Source organism: Cervus elaphus, chromosome 1, assembly GCF_910594005.1.
Source record: "Cervus elaphus chromosome 1, mCerEla1.1, whole genome shotgun sequence".
In the NCBI taxonomy this organism is placed as follows: domain Eukaryota; kingdom Metazoa; phylum Chordata; class Mammalia; order Artiodactyla; family Cervidae; genus Cervus; species Cervus elaphus.
This window is the reverse complement of record NC_057815.1, coordinates 87,070,098-87,084,838: the sequence shown is the minus strand read 5'-3', so window position 1 is coordinate 87,084,838 and position 14,741 is coordinate 87,070,098. Positions and strand designations below refer to the sequence as shown.

The window sequence follows — 14,741 nt, the reverse complement described above, 5'->3', positions numbered from 1 at the left end:
GGTGTTCAGCCAGGTCCGCCCACAGTGAGCGTAGAACCATCTCAGCAGGGGTGGGCTTCTCCCAGGCTCTCTCATCCTCACAGACTGGTTCTCTGCCTCCTTGATGTGCAGACCACGCCTCTTGATTACGTGAGGACCTGGGGATTCCTTCTGGTCTTCCCTCTCTCCCCAGGAAAGGCCCCTAGACCATGGGGTAGCAGTGAAGGACTGGCCCAGAGCTGAGAGGCTGCACCCTGTCCCTAATTAGGGCACACTTCTTATTCTTTCTGGCCTCCGTTTCCCCTGAATTAACACAGGAGTTTAGTCCCTACCGTCCCTCGATGTTTATAACATGGAGTTTCCCCTGCACGGCCCAGCCCCTTCTGCTGTGTGGGGTGTTCCTGAGCCCAGGCTGGATGCCAGAGGATACGGGAAGGGTCCACAGGGTCATGGGATGGGGTCTGGGCAGCAGTGCTTGGGCAGAAGGGATAGGGGCTACAGCCACTGCCCACCCCCCCCAATCTGGCCTCCAGGAAGTTGCATAACAGAGATGTTTATTTTTGGTGAGACTGGGTGGGATTTCTTCTCTTAAAAAAAAAAACCCAAAACATAAAACGTATTTGTCTGCCAGGAAGATAAATATCTTTGCTGAAAGCTCTCAGCCCAGCTGCCAGCTGCAGTTTGCATGACGCTGTCACCGAAGCCGTGGCGGTCTGCGTGTGCCTGGACTCACACGGGTGTCCTCCGTGGTGCCCGAGGGCCGGCCCCCCAGCCTGCTGGCATCCGTGGCCCTCAGGAACAGCCTCCCGAAGCTGCTTCCAGGCCTGCTCTGAGCATTCACCTCCACTCCCTTTCCTCACCGCCTTGGAGGGGATGACAGAGGCAACCTGTCCCTCTCAGCTCCCCAGCAATAAGGGAGCCCCCAGTAAACACAGAGCGCCAGGGAGGGTGGAGGGCGGATCCGAAGCTTCGGCTCCAGGATCTGGTCGGAATCAAGGGACTGGGGCTAGAGGCACCGTCCTGATGATACCTAACCCCTGCGGTTCAGATCTATTCCCAGAAGAGGAGACCGAAGGTCAGAGTGGTGCAAGCCCACACCGACCGCAAATGCTTGTCGTGATCAGAGCTTTCACATGTGAAAGGTTTTGTCAGATGCTCCCCACACGTGTCTTATTATCCTGTATGTTATTTCACTCTCTAAAAGTCGCAGTCCCCAATGGAATTTGGCTCAGAGAGGAACTCACACCCCATCCGCACCCACTCCTGTGCTCGGGGCTCCTGGGAGGGCCCTGCCCACTGGGAGGACTCCTCCAGGGCTGGACTCTTCTGCTGCTCACAAGTCTAGACCAGAATGGGGAATAACTACCTGTAAGCCGTTTTAATCCCACAGCTACCCCATGAGGGAGATCCAAGTATCTGTGCCCTCGTTTCGTAGAGGGGGAAACTGAGGCACAGAGAGGTTCAGTGAACGGTCCAAGCACACAGCTCAGGAGTCAGACACGGGGGGACTCACACCCTGGGGCCAGTTGCAGAGCCTGTCCCCTAACCTCTGCCCTGGGGCGAGTGTGTCTGCCCAGGGCGCTGACGGGGCTATCTGAACGAGGATGACCTGGTCCTCCCACCCTGGCCTCTGTCTCCTCACCTTGACCTGCACTGGCTAATGTCCTTGCCAGCTCTGAGCATCCAGGAATCAGCTGGCAGAGTCCCGTTCTGCTAGACAGCGGTGGCTGTGGGCTCTGGGGCGGTGAGCTTTGTGTAAATCTGCTGGGGCCCCCGGCTCAGCATGCTGGGCATATCACGGGGAGGACCCCCTCTTTCCTTAGTAAACACAGCCCCGACCTGGGTGCGGGGAGGATGCTGAACCCCAAATAGAACGAGGCCAGGCAAGGAAGAGCCTCTCCTTCTCACCTGAAGGCCAGTTGGGCCAGACATGGCTGCTGGCTGAGCTTTTGAGTCCAAAGGACTGAGTCAACATCCTCAACACCCAAAGGAGAAGTTCTGGCCAAAGGGAGTCCTTCTAGAGGGAGGAGCCCAGGGTCAGTGGGGATGGAGGATCAATGTTATAGAGGTCAGATCGGCTGGCCCGGAGTCACAGGACGTAGGTGCTAAAAGGGGCTCGTGCTGACATAATGGTAAAGAGGCTCAGAGAGGGAAAGAAACTTACCCAAGGTCACACAGCACGTTAATGACATCAGTACCCAGGCCTCCAGACCTTGCATCCAATACCTCCCCGAGAAGGGAAAAGCAGGGAATGGCTCCCCCGTCCCTCCTACCTCTCGTGCTGGGCTCGGCCATTGGTTTTTTGACTTTGTTTCCTCCCCCTTCAGCCAAAGAGAGCTCCCTGGGTGAGCCAGAGTTGCCACCCGACTCTGACACGGTGGGGATGGACAGCAGCTACCTCAGTGTGAAGGAAGCTGGGGTGAAGGGGCCCCAGGACCGCGCCAGCGCCGACCTCCCCAGCCCGCTGGAGAAGGCCGACTCGGAGAGCAACAAGGGCAAGAAGCGGCGGAACAGAACCACTTTCACCAGCTACCAGCTGGAGGAGTTGGAGAAGGTCTTCCAGAAGACCCACTACCCCGACGTGTATGCGCGGGAGCAGCTGGCCATGAGGACCGACCTCACCGAGGCCCGCGTGCAGGTCAGTGAGGGCGCCTGGGAGGGCAGGGGGAGTGGGCTGGCCCCTTCCGCCGGTGGCCCGAGCCCGGACCGCCTGACCGTCCCCAGTCACACCAGGGCTTTCCTCACCTCAGTGCAAGGAGCTCACCCCTTGCACACCTGCCGTAACCAGAGCAGTTCTGTTTTTGTTCACTTTCCCATCCTGCTTCTTGCTCTGGTTGGAGCTGGCCTGGGGCTCCCAGGGGAGGGGCAAGGAGCCCATCGGCTATGCTTCTGAGTTATGTGTGGTGTGTGAGTCCAAGCTCTCTCGCGAAGGAGGTGATGATGATGATGGGTCTCTGCTCTGGAAGGCCTATCTCTTAGAAAGGAAACAGGAGGAACTGAAAAGACGTCCATGGCGCCCCATGGGCAGAAACCCAGACAATCCAACTCTTCTCTTGGCCCAAGCTGGCTGCCTCCTCCTCCATCTTTCAGGTTCCTGCTCAGTATGCCTCCTCTGAGAAGTCTTCCCAATTGCCATGACTATTGCCCCCTACCATCACCCAACCATCAAAACACTAATCCCAGCACAACCCAGCAGAGCCCAACATAGCTCAACACAGCATAACAGAACGTAACCTAAACCAACACAGCTCAACCCAACAGAGCTCAGCACAGCCCAGCACAGACAAGCATAGACTAAATCAACACAGCTCAGCTCAACACAGCTCAGCACAACTCAACATGGCTCAACACAACTCAACACAACTCAAGTCAACACAGTACAACTCAACAGAGCCCAGCACGCCCAACACGGCTCAGTACAACACAACTCAAGTAAACACAGCTCGCACAACTCAACACAACTCAAGTCAAGTCAACACAATACAACTCAACAGAGCCCAGCACACCCAACATGGCTCACACAGCACAACACAACTCAAGTCAACACAGCTCAACTCAACAGCCCAGCACGCCCAACACGGCTCAGCACAACTCAACACAACTCAAGTCAACACAGCTCAACTCAACAGAGCCCAGCACACCCAACACAGCTCAGCACAACACAACTCAACCCAAGTCAACACAACTCAACTCAACAGAGCCCAGCACACCCAACACAGCTCAGCACAACACAACTCAACTCAAGTCAACACAACTCAACAGAGCCCAGCACACCCAACACGGCTCAGCACAACACAACTCAACTCAAGTCAACACAACTCAACTCAACAGAGCCCAGCACGCCCAACACGGCTCAGCACAACACAACTCAACTCAAGTCAACACAACACAACTCAACAGAGCCCAGCACACCGAACACGGCTCAGCACAACTCAACACAACTCAAGTCAACACAACTCAACTCAACAGAGCCCAGCACGCCCAACACGGCTCAGCACAACTCAACACAACTCAAGTCAACACAACTCAACTCAACAGAGCCCAGCACACCCAACACGGCTCAGCACAACTCAACACAACTCAAGTCAACACAATACAACTCAACAGAGCCCAGCACACCCAACACGGCTCAGCACAGCACAACACAACTCAAGTCAACACAATACAACTCAACAGAGCCTAGCACACCCAACACGGCTCAGCACAGCACAACTCAACTCAACACAACTCAACAGAGCCCAGCACACCCAACATAGCTCAGCACAACTCAATACAACTCAAGTCAGGTCAACACAATACAACTCAACAGAGCCTAGCACACCCAGCACAGCTCGCACAGCACAACACAACTCAAGTCAACACAGCTCAGCTCAACCCAGGCCAGTAGAGCCCAACACAACACAACATAGTCTAAACCAACACAGCCCAACACAACACATACAACCCATCATAACCAAAATCAACACAGCTCAACTCAACACAGTTCAGTTCAACCCAACATAGCTCAACACAGGCCAACACAGCTCAACACAAAACAATACAACATGACCCAAATCAGCACAGCTTGACTCAATAGAACCCAACACAGCTCAACACAGCCCAACACAACCCACATAACCCAACACAATACAACAAAACCCAACACAGCTCAACCCAACCCAGCAGAACCCAACCTGGTGCAGCTCAACACAACCAATCACAACCTAAACCAACACAGTTCAACCCAACAGAACTCAACACAAGCCAACACAACTCAATGCACCACAGTGGGACCCCATACAGCTCAACCCAACCCAACACAACACAACACAGCTCAACCTAACACAACACAAAACCAGGTCACCTTCTACCACCTTGTCCTATTTTTTTTTTCACCTTGTCCTATTTTATCTTAGAATTTATTATTGGCTTAAATTATGTCATCTGTTTGTCTCCTCTCACTAGAATATGAGCTCCTTGAAGGCAGGTACAATCTGATTTTTCATCACTATAATCCCCACCAATTAGAGAAGGCTGAACTAAGATCAGAAAAGGCAAAAAATAAATATATGTGGACCAACTGACCTCCTTTGTCCAGAGAGGTGTGTCTCCCCTCCCTGCATGAAATTGTAATGAAGGAAAAACCAGAGAGGATGCAAAGTCCTCTAAGTACCCCAACCACAGATGTCAAGATCCATGTACTAAAGCTCGAGCTTCAATGTAACACTAAGTGAATGCCATGTTCAGCCTGCCTTCCCAACCCAAACCATGTTGAAATAGCAAATCAAGTGTTGGCAGGTAATAGTTTTTCCCTCTCCAGTGGGCTTTAGAAATCAACAGCTTAAAAGCAAAGAGGAATCTTTTTAAAGAAGCAGCACAGCTCAGCTGGGGTCCTTTCAATGCCAGGACTAAGAGCCCTGTTACTCAGCAGACCCCAAGGGTGCCCTTCTTGCATTTTTTCACTAAAGAATCTTCTGCAGAGTATTCCTGAAGTGAAGTGAAAGTCACTCAGTTATGCCTGACTCTTGTGACACCATGGACTGTAGCCTGCCAGGATCCTCTGTCTGTGGGATTCTCCAGGCAAGAATACTAGAGTGGGTAGCCATTCCCTTCTCCAGTGGATTTTTTCAACCCAGGGATCAAACCCAGGTTTCCTACATTGCAGGAGGATTCTTTACCGCATAAGCCACCAGGAAAGTAGAGTGCTCCTAAAGTGAAAATCTCTCAGTTGTGTCCGACTCTTTGAGACCCCATGAACTGTAGCCCACCAGGCTTCTCTGTCCGTGGAATCCTCCAGGCAAGAATACTGGAATGGGTAGCCAGTCCTTCTCCATCTTCCCAACCCAGGGATCGAACCCAAGTCTCCTGCATTGCAGGTGGAGTTTTTATTGTCTGAGACACCAGGGAAGCCCTACGGTGTCAATAAAAGGCTCATCAGTCTCTGTTTAACAAGGCAGAGACATTTGTATTAATAACATGGTCCAGAAATGTTTTCATCTAAAATGGCTAACGTGTAAAAGAGACTGGTAGTTGCCAGTAAATACACAGCCATCCAGAAACAGCAGGGGACTCTGAACAGTCAGCTCATTTATTCATAAATTCCCTAAAGCAAGCTTCCCACCTTATTCCTCTCCAGCTCACAGTGAGTGTTTGGGGAAGGAAGACAGGCAGCTGAGGCCTCACTGTGGTTCCAGAAACCTTCTCACACCCACTGTCTCACCTGAGTCATGTGACTTCTGGCGCCCCAGACTCTGGACAGGAACCTCAGCATCTGGCCTCAGCTCAGCCAGTGGATTTGAGAGGAGTGTCAGGAGTTGGTGGAGAGAGAGCCGCTGGTTATGGGACATTCCTGTAGGTGCTGTGTTGATGTGAAGCGAACTGTCCATTTTCTGTGCCGGATATACATGTACACGTGTGTGTGCACATGTGAGTCCCTAACAAATGGACAGAAGTGCCCAGGAGTAGAATTCACTTAGCATTGATAGGATGATCCTTCTAGTAAACACACGAAATGACACTGCAGCATGTTTAGCATTTTTCAGGTACCAGAATACAGCTGAAGCAGAGTGTTCTCTCTCTACACACACACACATTTATGCCTGCTTCCAAAAAGGAGCTGGGGCAGCTTACACTTAAAAGATTTATTATTTTCATCCTAGAACAATAACAACGTCATGAAATGGGAAGGTAATTATGTCAAAGATCTAGGCTAAGCTAAGGATCATAGATTTCACTGAGCGCCAATTTCGACGCTGAGCTTCCCAGCCGCCAAAGCAAAAAGGGGAACTGTGCTGTGCTGCCCGTCTTATCATCTGAGGGGAAGACCACAGAATTCTAGAAGGCTAGTGCTGGAGATACTCTTGCCTGGAGAATCCCATGGACGGAGGAGCCTGGTAGGCTACAGTCCATGGGGTCACTAAGAGTCAGACACGACTGAGTGACTTCACTTTCATGCACTGGAGAAGGAAATGGCAACCCACTCCAGTATTCTTGCCTGGAGAATCCCAGGGACAGGGGAATCTGTTGGGCTGCCGTCTATGGGGTCGCACAGAGTCTGACACGACTGACTCGACTTAGCAGCAGCAGCAGTGCTGGAGAGGACCGCCTCGTTCTCTCATTTGCCATCGAGGAAGAAGAGACCCAGAGGCAGGAAACCATCACCCGTGACCAGGTTACTCAGGAAAGGTGATGGGGTGGCTGTGCTGAGAAGAGAATGAGGGACCCTGAGTTCCAGCCCAGTCCTTCTTTTCCTGTAGTTTGCTGCACCAAGAACACGTGCCTAATTGTTCTGAGGCTTTACTTCGTATAACGGCAGCAGGGTGGGTGGGATCGGCAAGTGCGTCAGACCTCTGGGTTGTGCCTGGCAATGCCCTGGGGATGGAGGAGGGGAGTGGGGATGGAACCTCCTGCTTGCCTCGGATGAGTTTGTTGGGGGCCCGTACTCAGCTGATGGGAAGCCAGGTACCTGGCGCAGAGTGATGGTGGGGACAGGGACGGGTCCCCCCACCTCCGAGATGGACTTTCCTGGGAAGAAACCTGGAGTTTGGAGCCGCTCCAGGGGCTGCAGGGGCCTCTGTGCTGTCTGGGATTCCAATCTCCGCAGCTGGTGTCTGAAGACAATAAGACATAGGCCTCCCCGCCCTGGGCCACCCCGCCCTGGCCCCAGATGGGCTGCGGTTAGCGGGGGCCTCCGCCAAGACGGTTGGTTCCCTGGGGAGAGGCCCGTGCAGAGCGGGTCCAGGCCGGGGTGGGCCGGGAGCGGGATGGTCCTGGGCTGCTGTGACGCATTGAAGGGAAGGCCGGGGCCGCCGGGTCCCTTCTCCTGCCCAGGGTTGCCCAGTGGAGATGAGCCTAGGGGCTACACAGCCTGAGGCCCAGGGCCTCTAGGGGTGCAGCTGTCAGCGCCCCGGCTTCAAGGGTCAGAAATAGGAGGATGCTCTGAGCCTCGGGGGCCCATGCATGTGAGCACAGATGGGGCCCGGGAGGATACCCCTGCCACCACCCAAGTTTATGCATGATGAGAGTGAAGACCAGGAAGCTAATGGAGCTTAAGCCTTATCTGGGCAGAAAAGCTCCAGCCTCGTCTGCATGGTGAGGCCCTGGGGGCAGGGGCTGGAGGTGGGCAGTTCTGTTCCCCTCGGCCTGCTCCCCTCGGCCTGCTCCCCACAGCCGTGCCGCCTCCCACGATCTCCATCTTAACCTGCAAATAAACCCCTCTGCCTGACCTTCTTCACTCCCTTCCCAAAGGCTGAGCGCTCTCAGCTGCCTCTCCCCCAGCTCATCTGTCTTCCCAGATAACCCAGGTCGCCCCTCTCCCCCGCCTCCGCCCCCTACACTGGGCTCCAGGCACCCCCCACCAGCCAGCATTCCATCTACCCCCACTGTGCTCCTCCCCTCACCCCCAGGCCCCCTTTGCAGGACACCAACTTCCTCCTTCCCCACCCGTGTCTCCCACCCGTGTCTCCCACCATAAGACCTGAGTCCACGGAGACTCAAGGGGGAAGCCCCCACCACGGCGGCAACCTCACTTCTAGGCTTCTCAGCCCCGAAGAAAGAAAGCAGTCGTATATCTAGATGCTTCCAGTGGGCTTCTCCCCTCCCCCTGGCCTCCCCCCTCCCCAGAAAACCCTGGGAGGCTGAGGAAGGAGCGGAAAGACTGAGCTAAGCCTGCAGGAAATTAAACATGAAATGAAAACAAGCGCCTCTGATTCATTCTCTCATCCTGCCCCCAGTCCCCCATTCCAGGCCACTGATAAAGGGGGATCCCATTTCAGCGGCCCAGAGAGGAGACCCGATCCGCCCTTGGCTCCCAGTGGGCGGCCTGGGCCTGGACCCCAGGAGCCCTGGGAGGAAAGGGGAGGCCCCCCCGGGAGGCTCTGGGACAGGGGCTGAGGCCCCAGCCTGGGAGGGGATCAGCCCCCAGTGGGGGACACAGGAGAGCGGATTCTCCTGCACCAGCATCAAGATGGAAAACAAAGTGATGTTGAAATGCCAGCAGCTCAGGATGTGTGTGTGTGTGACGCTTGTGCTTGTATACTGGCTAGGACGGTGCAGACTCACCTCTCCTTGTGTGTGTGTTATGTGTATGTGTGTTGTGTGTGTATGTTGTATATGTGTGTTGTGTGTGTTGTGTGTATGTGTGTTGTGTGTATGTTGTGTGCATGTGTATTGTGTTGTGTGTGTTGTGTGTGTATGTTGTGTGTGTATGTTGTGTGTATGTGTGTTGTGTGTGTGGTGTGTGTTGTGTGTTGTGTGTGTGCTGTGTGTATGTTGTATGTGTGTTGTGTGTTGTGTGTGTGTTGTGTGTGTTGTGTGTATGTGTGTTGTGTGTGTTGTATGTTATGTGTATGTGTGTTGTGTGTGTTGTGTGTGTATGTTGTGTGTGTTGTGTGTTGTGTGTGTTTTGTGTGTGTTGTGTGTTGTGTGTGTGTGCTGTGTGTATGTTGTGTGTTGTGTGTGTGTTGTGTGTATGTTGTGTGTATGTGTGTTGTGTGTATTGTGTGTATGTGTGTTGTGTGTATGTTGTGTGTATGTGTGTTGTGTGTTGTGTGTGTTGTGTATGTTGTGTGGTGTGTGTGTGTGTGTATGTTGTGTGTTGTGTGTGTGTTGTGTGTATGTTGTATGTATGTGTGTTGTGTGTGTTGTGTGTATATGTGACGCTGGTGCCTGTATACTGACTGGGAAGGTGCAGCCCCACCTCCCTCCTCCCCGCTCCCTCCCCACACTAACATGAGCCACACCTACCCCTTCTTTTTTGACTTCTTTCTTCCTGAAAAAGACTGTAGGAAAGGAGCTATAAATAAACCAGGGCGAAGTCTGAAAACTCCCTGAAGCACTTACCCTCTAGCTCACCTTGACTTCGGAGGCACAGCCCCCGGGAAGCTGGCAGCACAGATGCTGGCCCCAGTTTCCAGATGCACAAACTGAGGCCCGTGGAAACGCCGGGCAGGCCAGCGGGCACCCATGGGCTCAGCAGCCTCTGTGCCGCCCCGCAGGGGGCGGGCCAAGGCCTCCGGCCCAGCTCCGGCTCCCTCCTCCCAGGAAGCTCCGTGCCCTGGGCCCTGCTGCCAGGGGCGTGCCCTGCACCGGAGTCAGCGGGCAGGTGTGCAACAAACTGCCAGAAATCTCCCTCTGAGAAGCTCTAAAGCCTGGGAGCCAGCCTGCAGCCGAGCCTGCTCACGCCCCCTCTCCCATCCTCCCTGGTCCCCGTCACCCTCTCCCCAGACCCCAAGTCACCCGTAGGGGTGCCAGACCCCAAGGCCAGCTCTTGCCCAGGAGCCTCGGGAAAGTTCTCAGCTTGCCAGAAACGCTACTGCAAAGGAAGCTTCTATTAAGCCCAATAGCTTTTGTTTGAAGGTTCTCAATTTTTTTCTTAAGTATGATCAAACAAGACCCTGGCTCATACACCTGACTCAGAGACCACAAATCCCCAAGAGGTCCCCTGGTCAAGTCAACGCAGCATCCCCGTGCTTAGTGACAGATGGCGACCCTCTTACCTGGTGTTCGAGGGCCCCTACCATCTGATTCCGTGATCCTTCCCCTCCCATCGCTCTCCCAGCTGGTGGCGTGGCCGGGCCGTTTCTAAACTCAGCCTGGACTTCTGTCCCTCCATCCCCCACCTTCCCTCCACAAAGCTGTCCCTGACCGTCCTCTGACAGCCCAGCTGAAGCCCTGTCTCCCAGAGAAGCTGTAACCCAAGAGGTCCTGACTCTTTCCACAAAAGGCTGCATGGGGGATTCAGGAAGTGGAAATTCCGAATCTAGGCCGAGAGGTCCCAGGAAGCCCGGGCATTTTGGAAAACGATGGAAAAACCACACGTGTGTGATCCTCTGTGCGTGCTTAGTCACTCAGTCTTGTCCGGCTCTCTGTGACCCCGTGGACTGTAGCCCGCCAGGCTCCTCTGTCCATGGGATTCTCCAGGCAAGAATATTGGGGTGGGTTGCCATGCCCTCCTCCAGGGGATCTTCCTGAGCCAGGGATCGGACTGGCATCTTATTATATCTCCTGCATTGGCAGGTGGGTTCTTTACCACTTCACCACCCAGGAGAATGAATCTCTGGTGAAGCACTCACAGCTGTCATCAGATTCTGCCCAGTATTCTGTGGCCCCAGAGAACTGGGCTGCCCCATGTCAGGGCTGGTTAGTTGACCGCTGAGATGACTGGTGACGTGTTCTGTGTGCATGTGACACTTGCCTGCTCTGGGTTCTGAAGCTCAGAAAAATGAACCTATTGGCCCAACATCGCGCCTACGACTGGGGTGTAAACTGCCTTCCCGGCTCTCAGCGTCGATCCTTCCAGATTGTCAGCTCTTGAGCACAGAGACCAAGGTAGATGTGTTATCTGTAGCCCCACAGTCTTGACCCTATAACTACAGCCGGAGGGGCTTGAGGGCAAGGCTGGTGCTGCCCCGAACACGGGGGCCCCAGTTCCGGGCCTGACCCCGGCGGCAACTGCTCTGTCCTGCAGGTCTGGTTCCAGAACCGGAGGGCGAAGTGGAGAAAGCGGGAACGCTTTGGGCAAATGCAGCAGGTCCGGACCCACTTCTCCACGGCCTATGAGCTGCCCCTCCTCACCCGAGCAGAGAACTACGCCCAGGTGAGTCCCTGCCCCCAGCTGCCTGCTCCGGTGCCCTGAGGAGGAGCACCCTCCCCAGAGAGAGAGCTGGGGGCTCCAAGTCCCCGACTCAGGCCCGTTCCAGGAGTGCACTTGTGTCTCCAGGATGAGGGAAGCCCAGAATTCTCTCTGCCCAGCATAAGCATTGACCCAGCCTTGGCTGGACCTTAGGGAAGGGGAGACTGGGGGAGGAGGTGAGAATGACTTTTCCTTCGGCCACTTTGGTGACGGGCATCGGAACTGAGGAATGCTGAAGGCCAGGGTCCTTCTAGGCCACCGGGAGCCACCCAGAGTGTTTCCTAGGAGAAGGGGGTCCCGAAGCTGGAGGACATGAGTGAGGCAAGGCTGGAATGAATGTGGGATTCTGAGACCCAGGATTTAGGCTGTCATCTCAGCTCCAGAACTTTCTCCGTTCAGGCAAGTCACAAATCTGAGCCTCAAGTTTCTTCACCTAGGAACTGGGGATTTTAAAAGCACTTGCCTCAGGACTTCCCTGGTGACCCAGTGGTTAAGATTCCATGCTTCAACGGCCGGGGGGCCTCAGGTTCAACCCCTGGTCGGGGAACTAAGATCCCACATCCCACACGATGTGGCCAAAAAAAAAAAGCAACTGCCTCAATTCTTTCACAAGCTTGTTGGAGGGTCCGCATTAGATTGTGCAAAAGTGCTTTGTGAACTACATGGATTTAGGAAGGTTGCTTTGCGTGTGCATGGCTCTCCCAGGCGTCTGGCCGTCTCTTCCCATCCCTTCCAGAGCGTCTTCTTCCCCGGCTGTCCATCGGCCCCTCATCCTGGTGGCACTCGGGTCCTCAGTGGGATGTCAAGGGACGGGAAGCGATGTGGGTGAAGTCAGGCAGCCAGGACCCTTGGAGAGATGCATCTGGGGCCAAGTGCTGTTGACGTCCCTCAACCTGCCCTGCAGAGGCGGCCAGTTCCTCCCTCTCAGGCTTCCTTGTGCTGTGGCCTCCACCTTCGGCCCCAAGCCTGGGCCCGCCCAGCAGTGAGCCAGGCCACAGGCCTTCCTAAGCCTCCCTTACCTCTCACTCTCCTGAAGCTGAGATAGCCCATGGTCCCTGGGTACCCAAAGAGACCCGTGCTGCCCCTGCCGCTCCAAGGATTCACATGGTCGGGGGCAGGGGGCAGGCCCAGGGATGAGGCTGGGGAATGGGGAGTGGGGGTGGTCTCCTGCACACACACCACCTGCATCAGCTCCCACCCCACCCATATTTTTCTCTCCTCTCTCCCTCCTCCCAGCCAGCCTCCCTCTGTCCCCAGGAGGATGGACACCCCCCAGCCCGGACTCCTTGGCCTTGACCTCTGCGGCCCGACCTCACACGCCAGAGGGGCTCATGCTCATTCTCATGCAGCACCACACACCACATCCCCCAGGCTTCTCGAGAGAGGCGGTCCCCATCACCCGAACCTGCAAGCGTTCTTGTTGTCATTGCAGTCCCCATGGCATCTCTTGTCACTCCTTTTATTACAAACTTCGCTGAAAGTACCGAACACTGTGGGGTGGGGGTCGGGGGCAGGCCGGCAGAAGCTGCTCCAGGACCACTGAGAAGCCCTTTCACGTGGCCGGGAGGTGCACCATCTCCTTCTCAGAGCCTGTTCTGCCCATCATCCGCCCCACCGCCCCCGTCATCCAGGAGAGATGCATTTCTGGCTGAGTCCCCAGCTCTGCCTCCCTGTAAATGCTGAGGGAAAACGGGGTCTAGAGCGGGAAGCTGGGGAGGGGGAAAGGATTTTAGCTGCACAGATAGAAGACAAAGTGTCCAGTTCAACCCCTCACCCGCTGCCCGAGCACCTTCCACCTCTTCCACCCGCCTCCCCAACCCCCAGCCAGGAAGCTGTGGGCATCCTGCCTGGTTCCATCCATCCACTTACCACCTCCCAAGGCAGCCCTTTTGGACCCTGAATTACTTCTGAAGCCTCAAGGGCACCAGCCCCTAGGACCTCCGCTACTGACCTTGGCTTCTGAGAGAATTGAGGCCCCCACCGTCCACTCTGAGAGTGGACGGCCCCAGAGCCAATGTTCCCAATGCCAGAGCTCTCTGAGCTTGTGTCCCCTCCCATTGATCAAATCACAAGGGTGTGCTGGGCCTGGGGAGAAGCTGGAGTGGGGTGAGGCCCAGGTGCTGACCCCAAGCGGGTCCATGGGTGGAGAGACAGAGTCTGCCTCTGCGTCTAAAATCCAGGGCTGCCAGGAATTCCCTGGGGGTCCAATGACTAGGACTCTGACTCTGACTGCAGGGGGATCCCGGTCAGGGAACTAAGATCCCGCAAGCAGTGTGGTCAAATAAACAAAATCAGAGGCTGCCCTCAGCTGGTGAGCTGTGCCCCAGGATGACCCTTTCACTGGACTCTTGATGGAATTTGGAGTTCAATCCTTAAAACGGAGTTTCTGCTGCTCTCCTGGACCTGGGAACGGAGGAACCGGAGCATAAAACCCCGAGGCTCCTAGGGGGCTAGATGGCCAGGCAGGTTTGGAGAGCCTCCGAGGTTGGAGTGGTTTTATCATCAGGATGGGTTTGTAAGTGAAGAGAGGTCACCTGCGAGGGACAGGGAAGCACCCCCCTGTCCCGCCAGCCTGTGACACATCCCCCTCCGCTCTCCCCAGATTCAGAACCCGTCCTGGATCGGCAATAACGGGGCCGCCTCGCCCGTGCCAGCGTGTGTGGTCCCCTGTGACCCGGTGCCCGCCTGCATGTCCCCGCACGCCCACCCCCCCGGCTCCGGGGCCAGCGGCGTCACCGACTTCCTGAGCGTCTCGGGGGCTGGCAGCCACGTGGGCCAGACGCACATGGGCAGCCTGTTCGGAGCCGCGGGCCTCAGCCCGGGCCTCAACGGCTATGAGCTCAACGGGGAGCCGGACCGCAAGACTTCGAGCATCGCGGCCCTCCGCATGAAGGCCAAGGAGCACAGCGCGGCCATCTCCTGGGCCACATGACAAGACCGCCCCGCCCCGGCCCTGCGCCCTCCCCCGCCCTGGGGCACTGGCCGCGCCCACGCTCCCCAGGCCCCCGGCCCCCCCACTCGACTCCCCTCTTGGGCACCTGGCCTGGGCCCGGGGGCCTGACCCTCAGCACTTTCAGCCGCCCCAAGTCTGAGGCCCCCGGGGACTGCGGGGAGGGTGGGGGGCGGCAGGCACCGAGGCCGGGCCTTCCGC

The 14,741-nt window shown here is 55.8% G+C and overlaps 1 protein-coding gene across 1 annotated transcript in view; it reads left to right on the top strand.

Moving 5' to 3' along the window:
* The window catches only part of ALX4 (ALX homeobox 4), a 45,086-nt gene extending 30,557 nt beyond the window's left edge, over positions 1 to 14,529 (top strand). Inside the window, exons 2-4 of the mRNA XM_043909964.1 lie at positions 2,307 to 2,617; positions 11,426 to 11,554; positions 14,193 to 14,529. Of these exons, the coding sequence (XP_043765899.1) occupies positions 2,307 to 2,617; positions 11,426 to 11,554; positions 14,193 to 14,522 (770 nt within the window). The 3' untranslated portion in view covers positions 14,523 to 14,529. The remainder of the gene's footprint in view (positions 1 to 2,306; positions 2,618 to 11,425; positions 11,555 to 14,192) is intronic.
* The last annotated feature ends 212 nt before the right edge of the window (positions 14,530 to 14,741 follow it).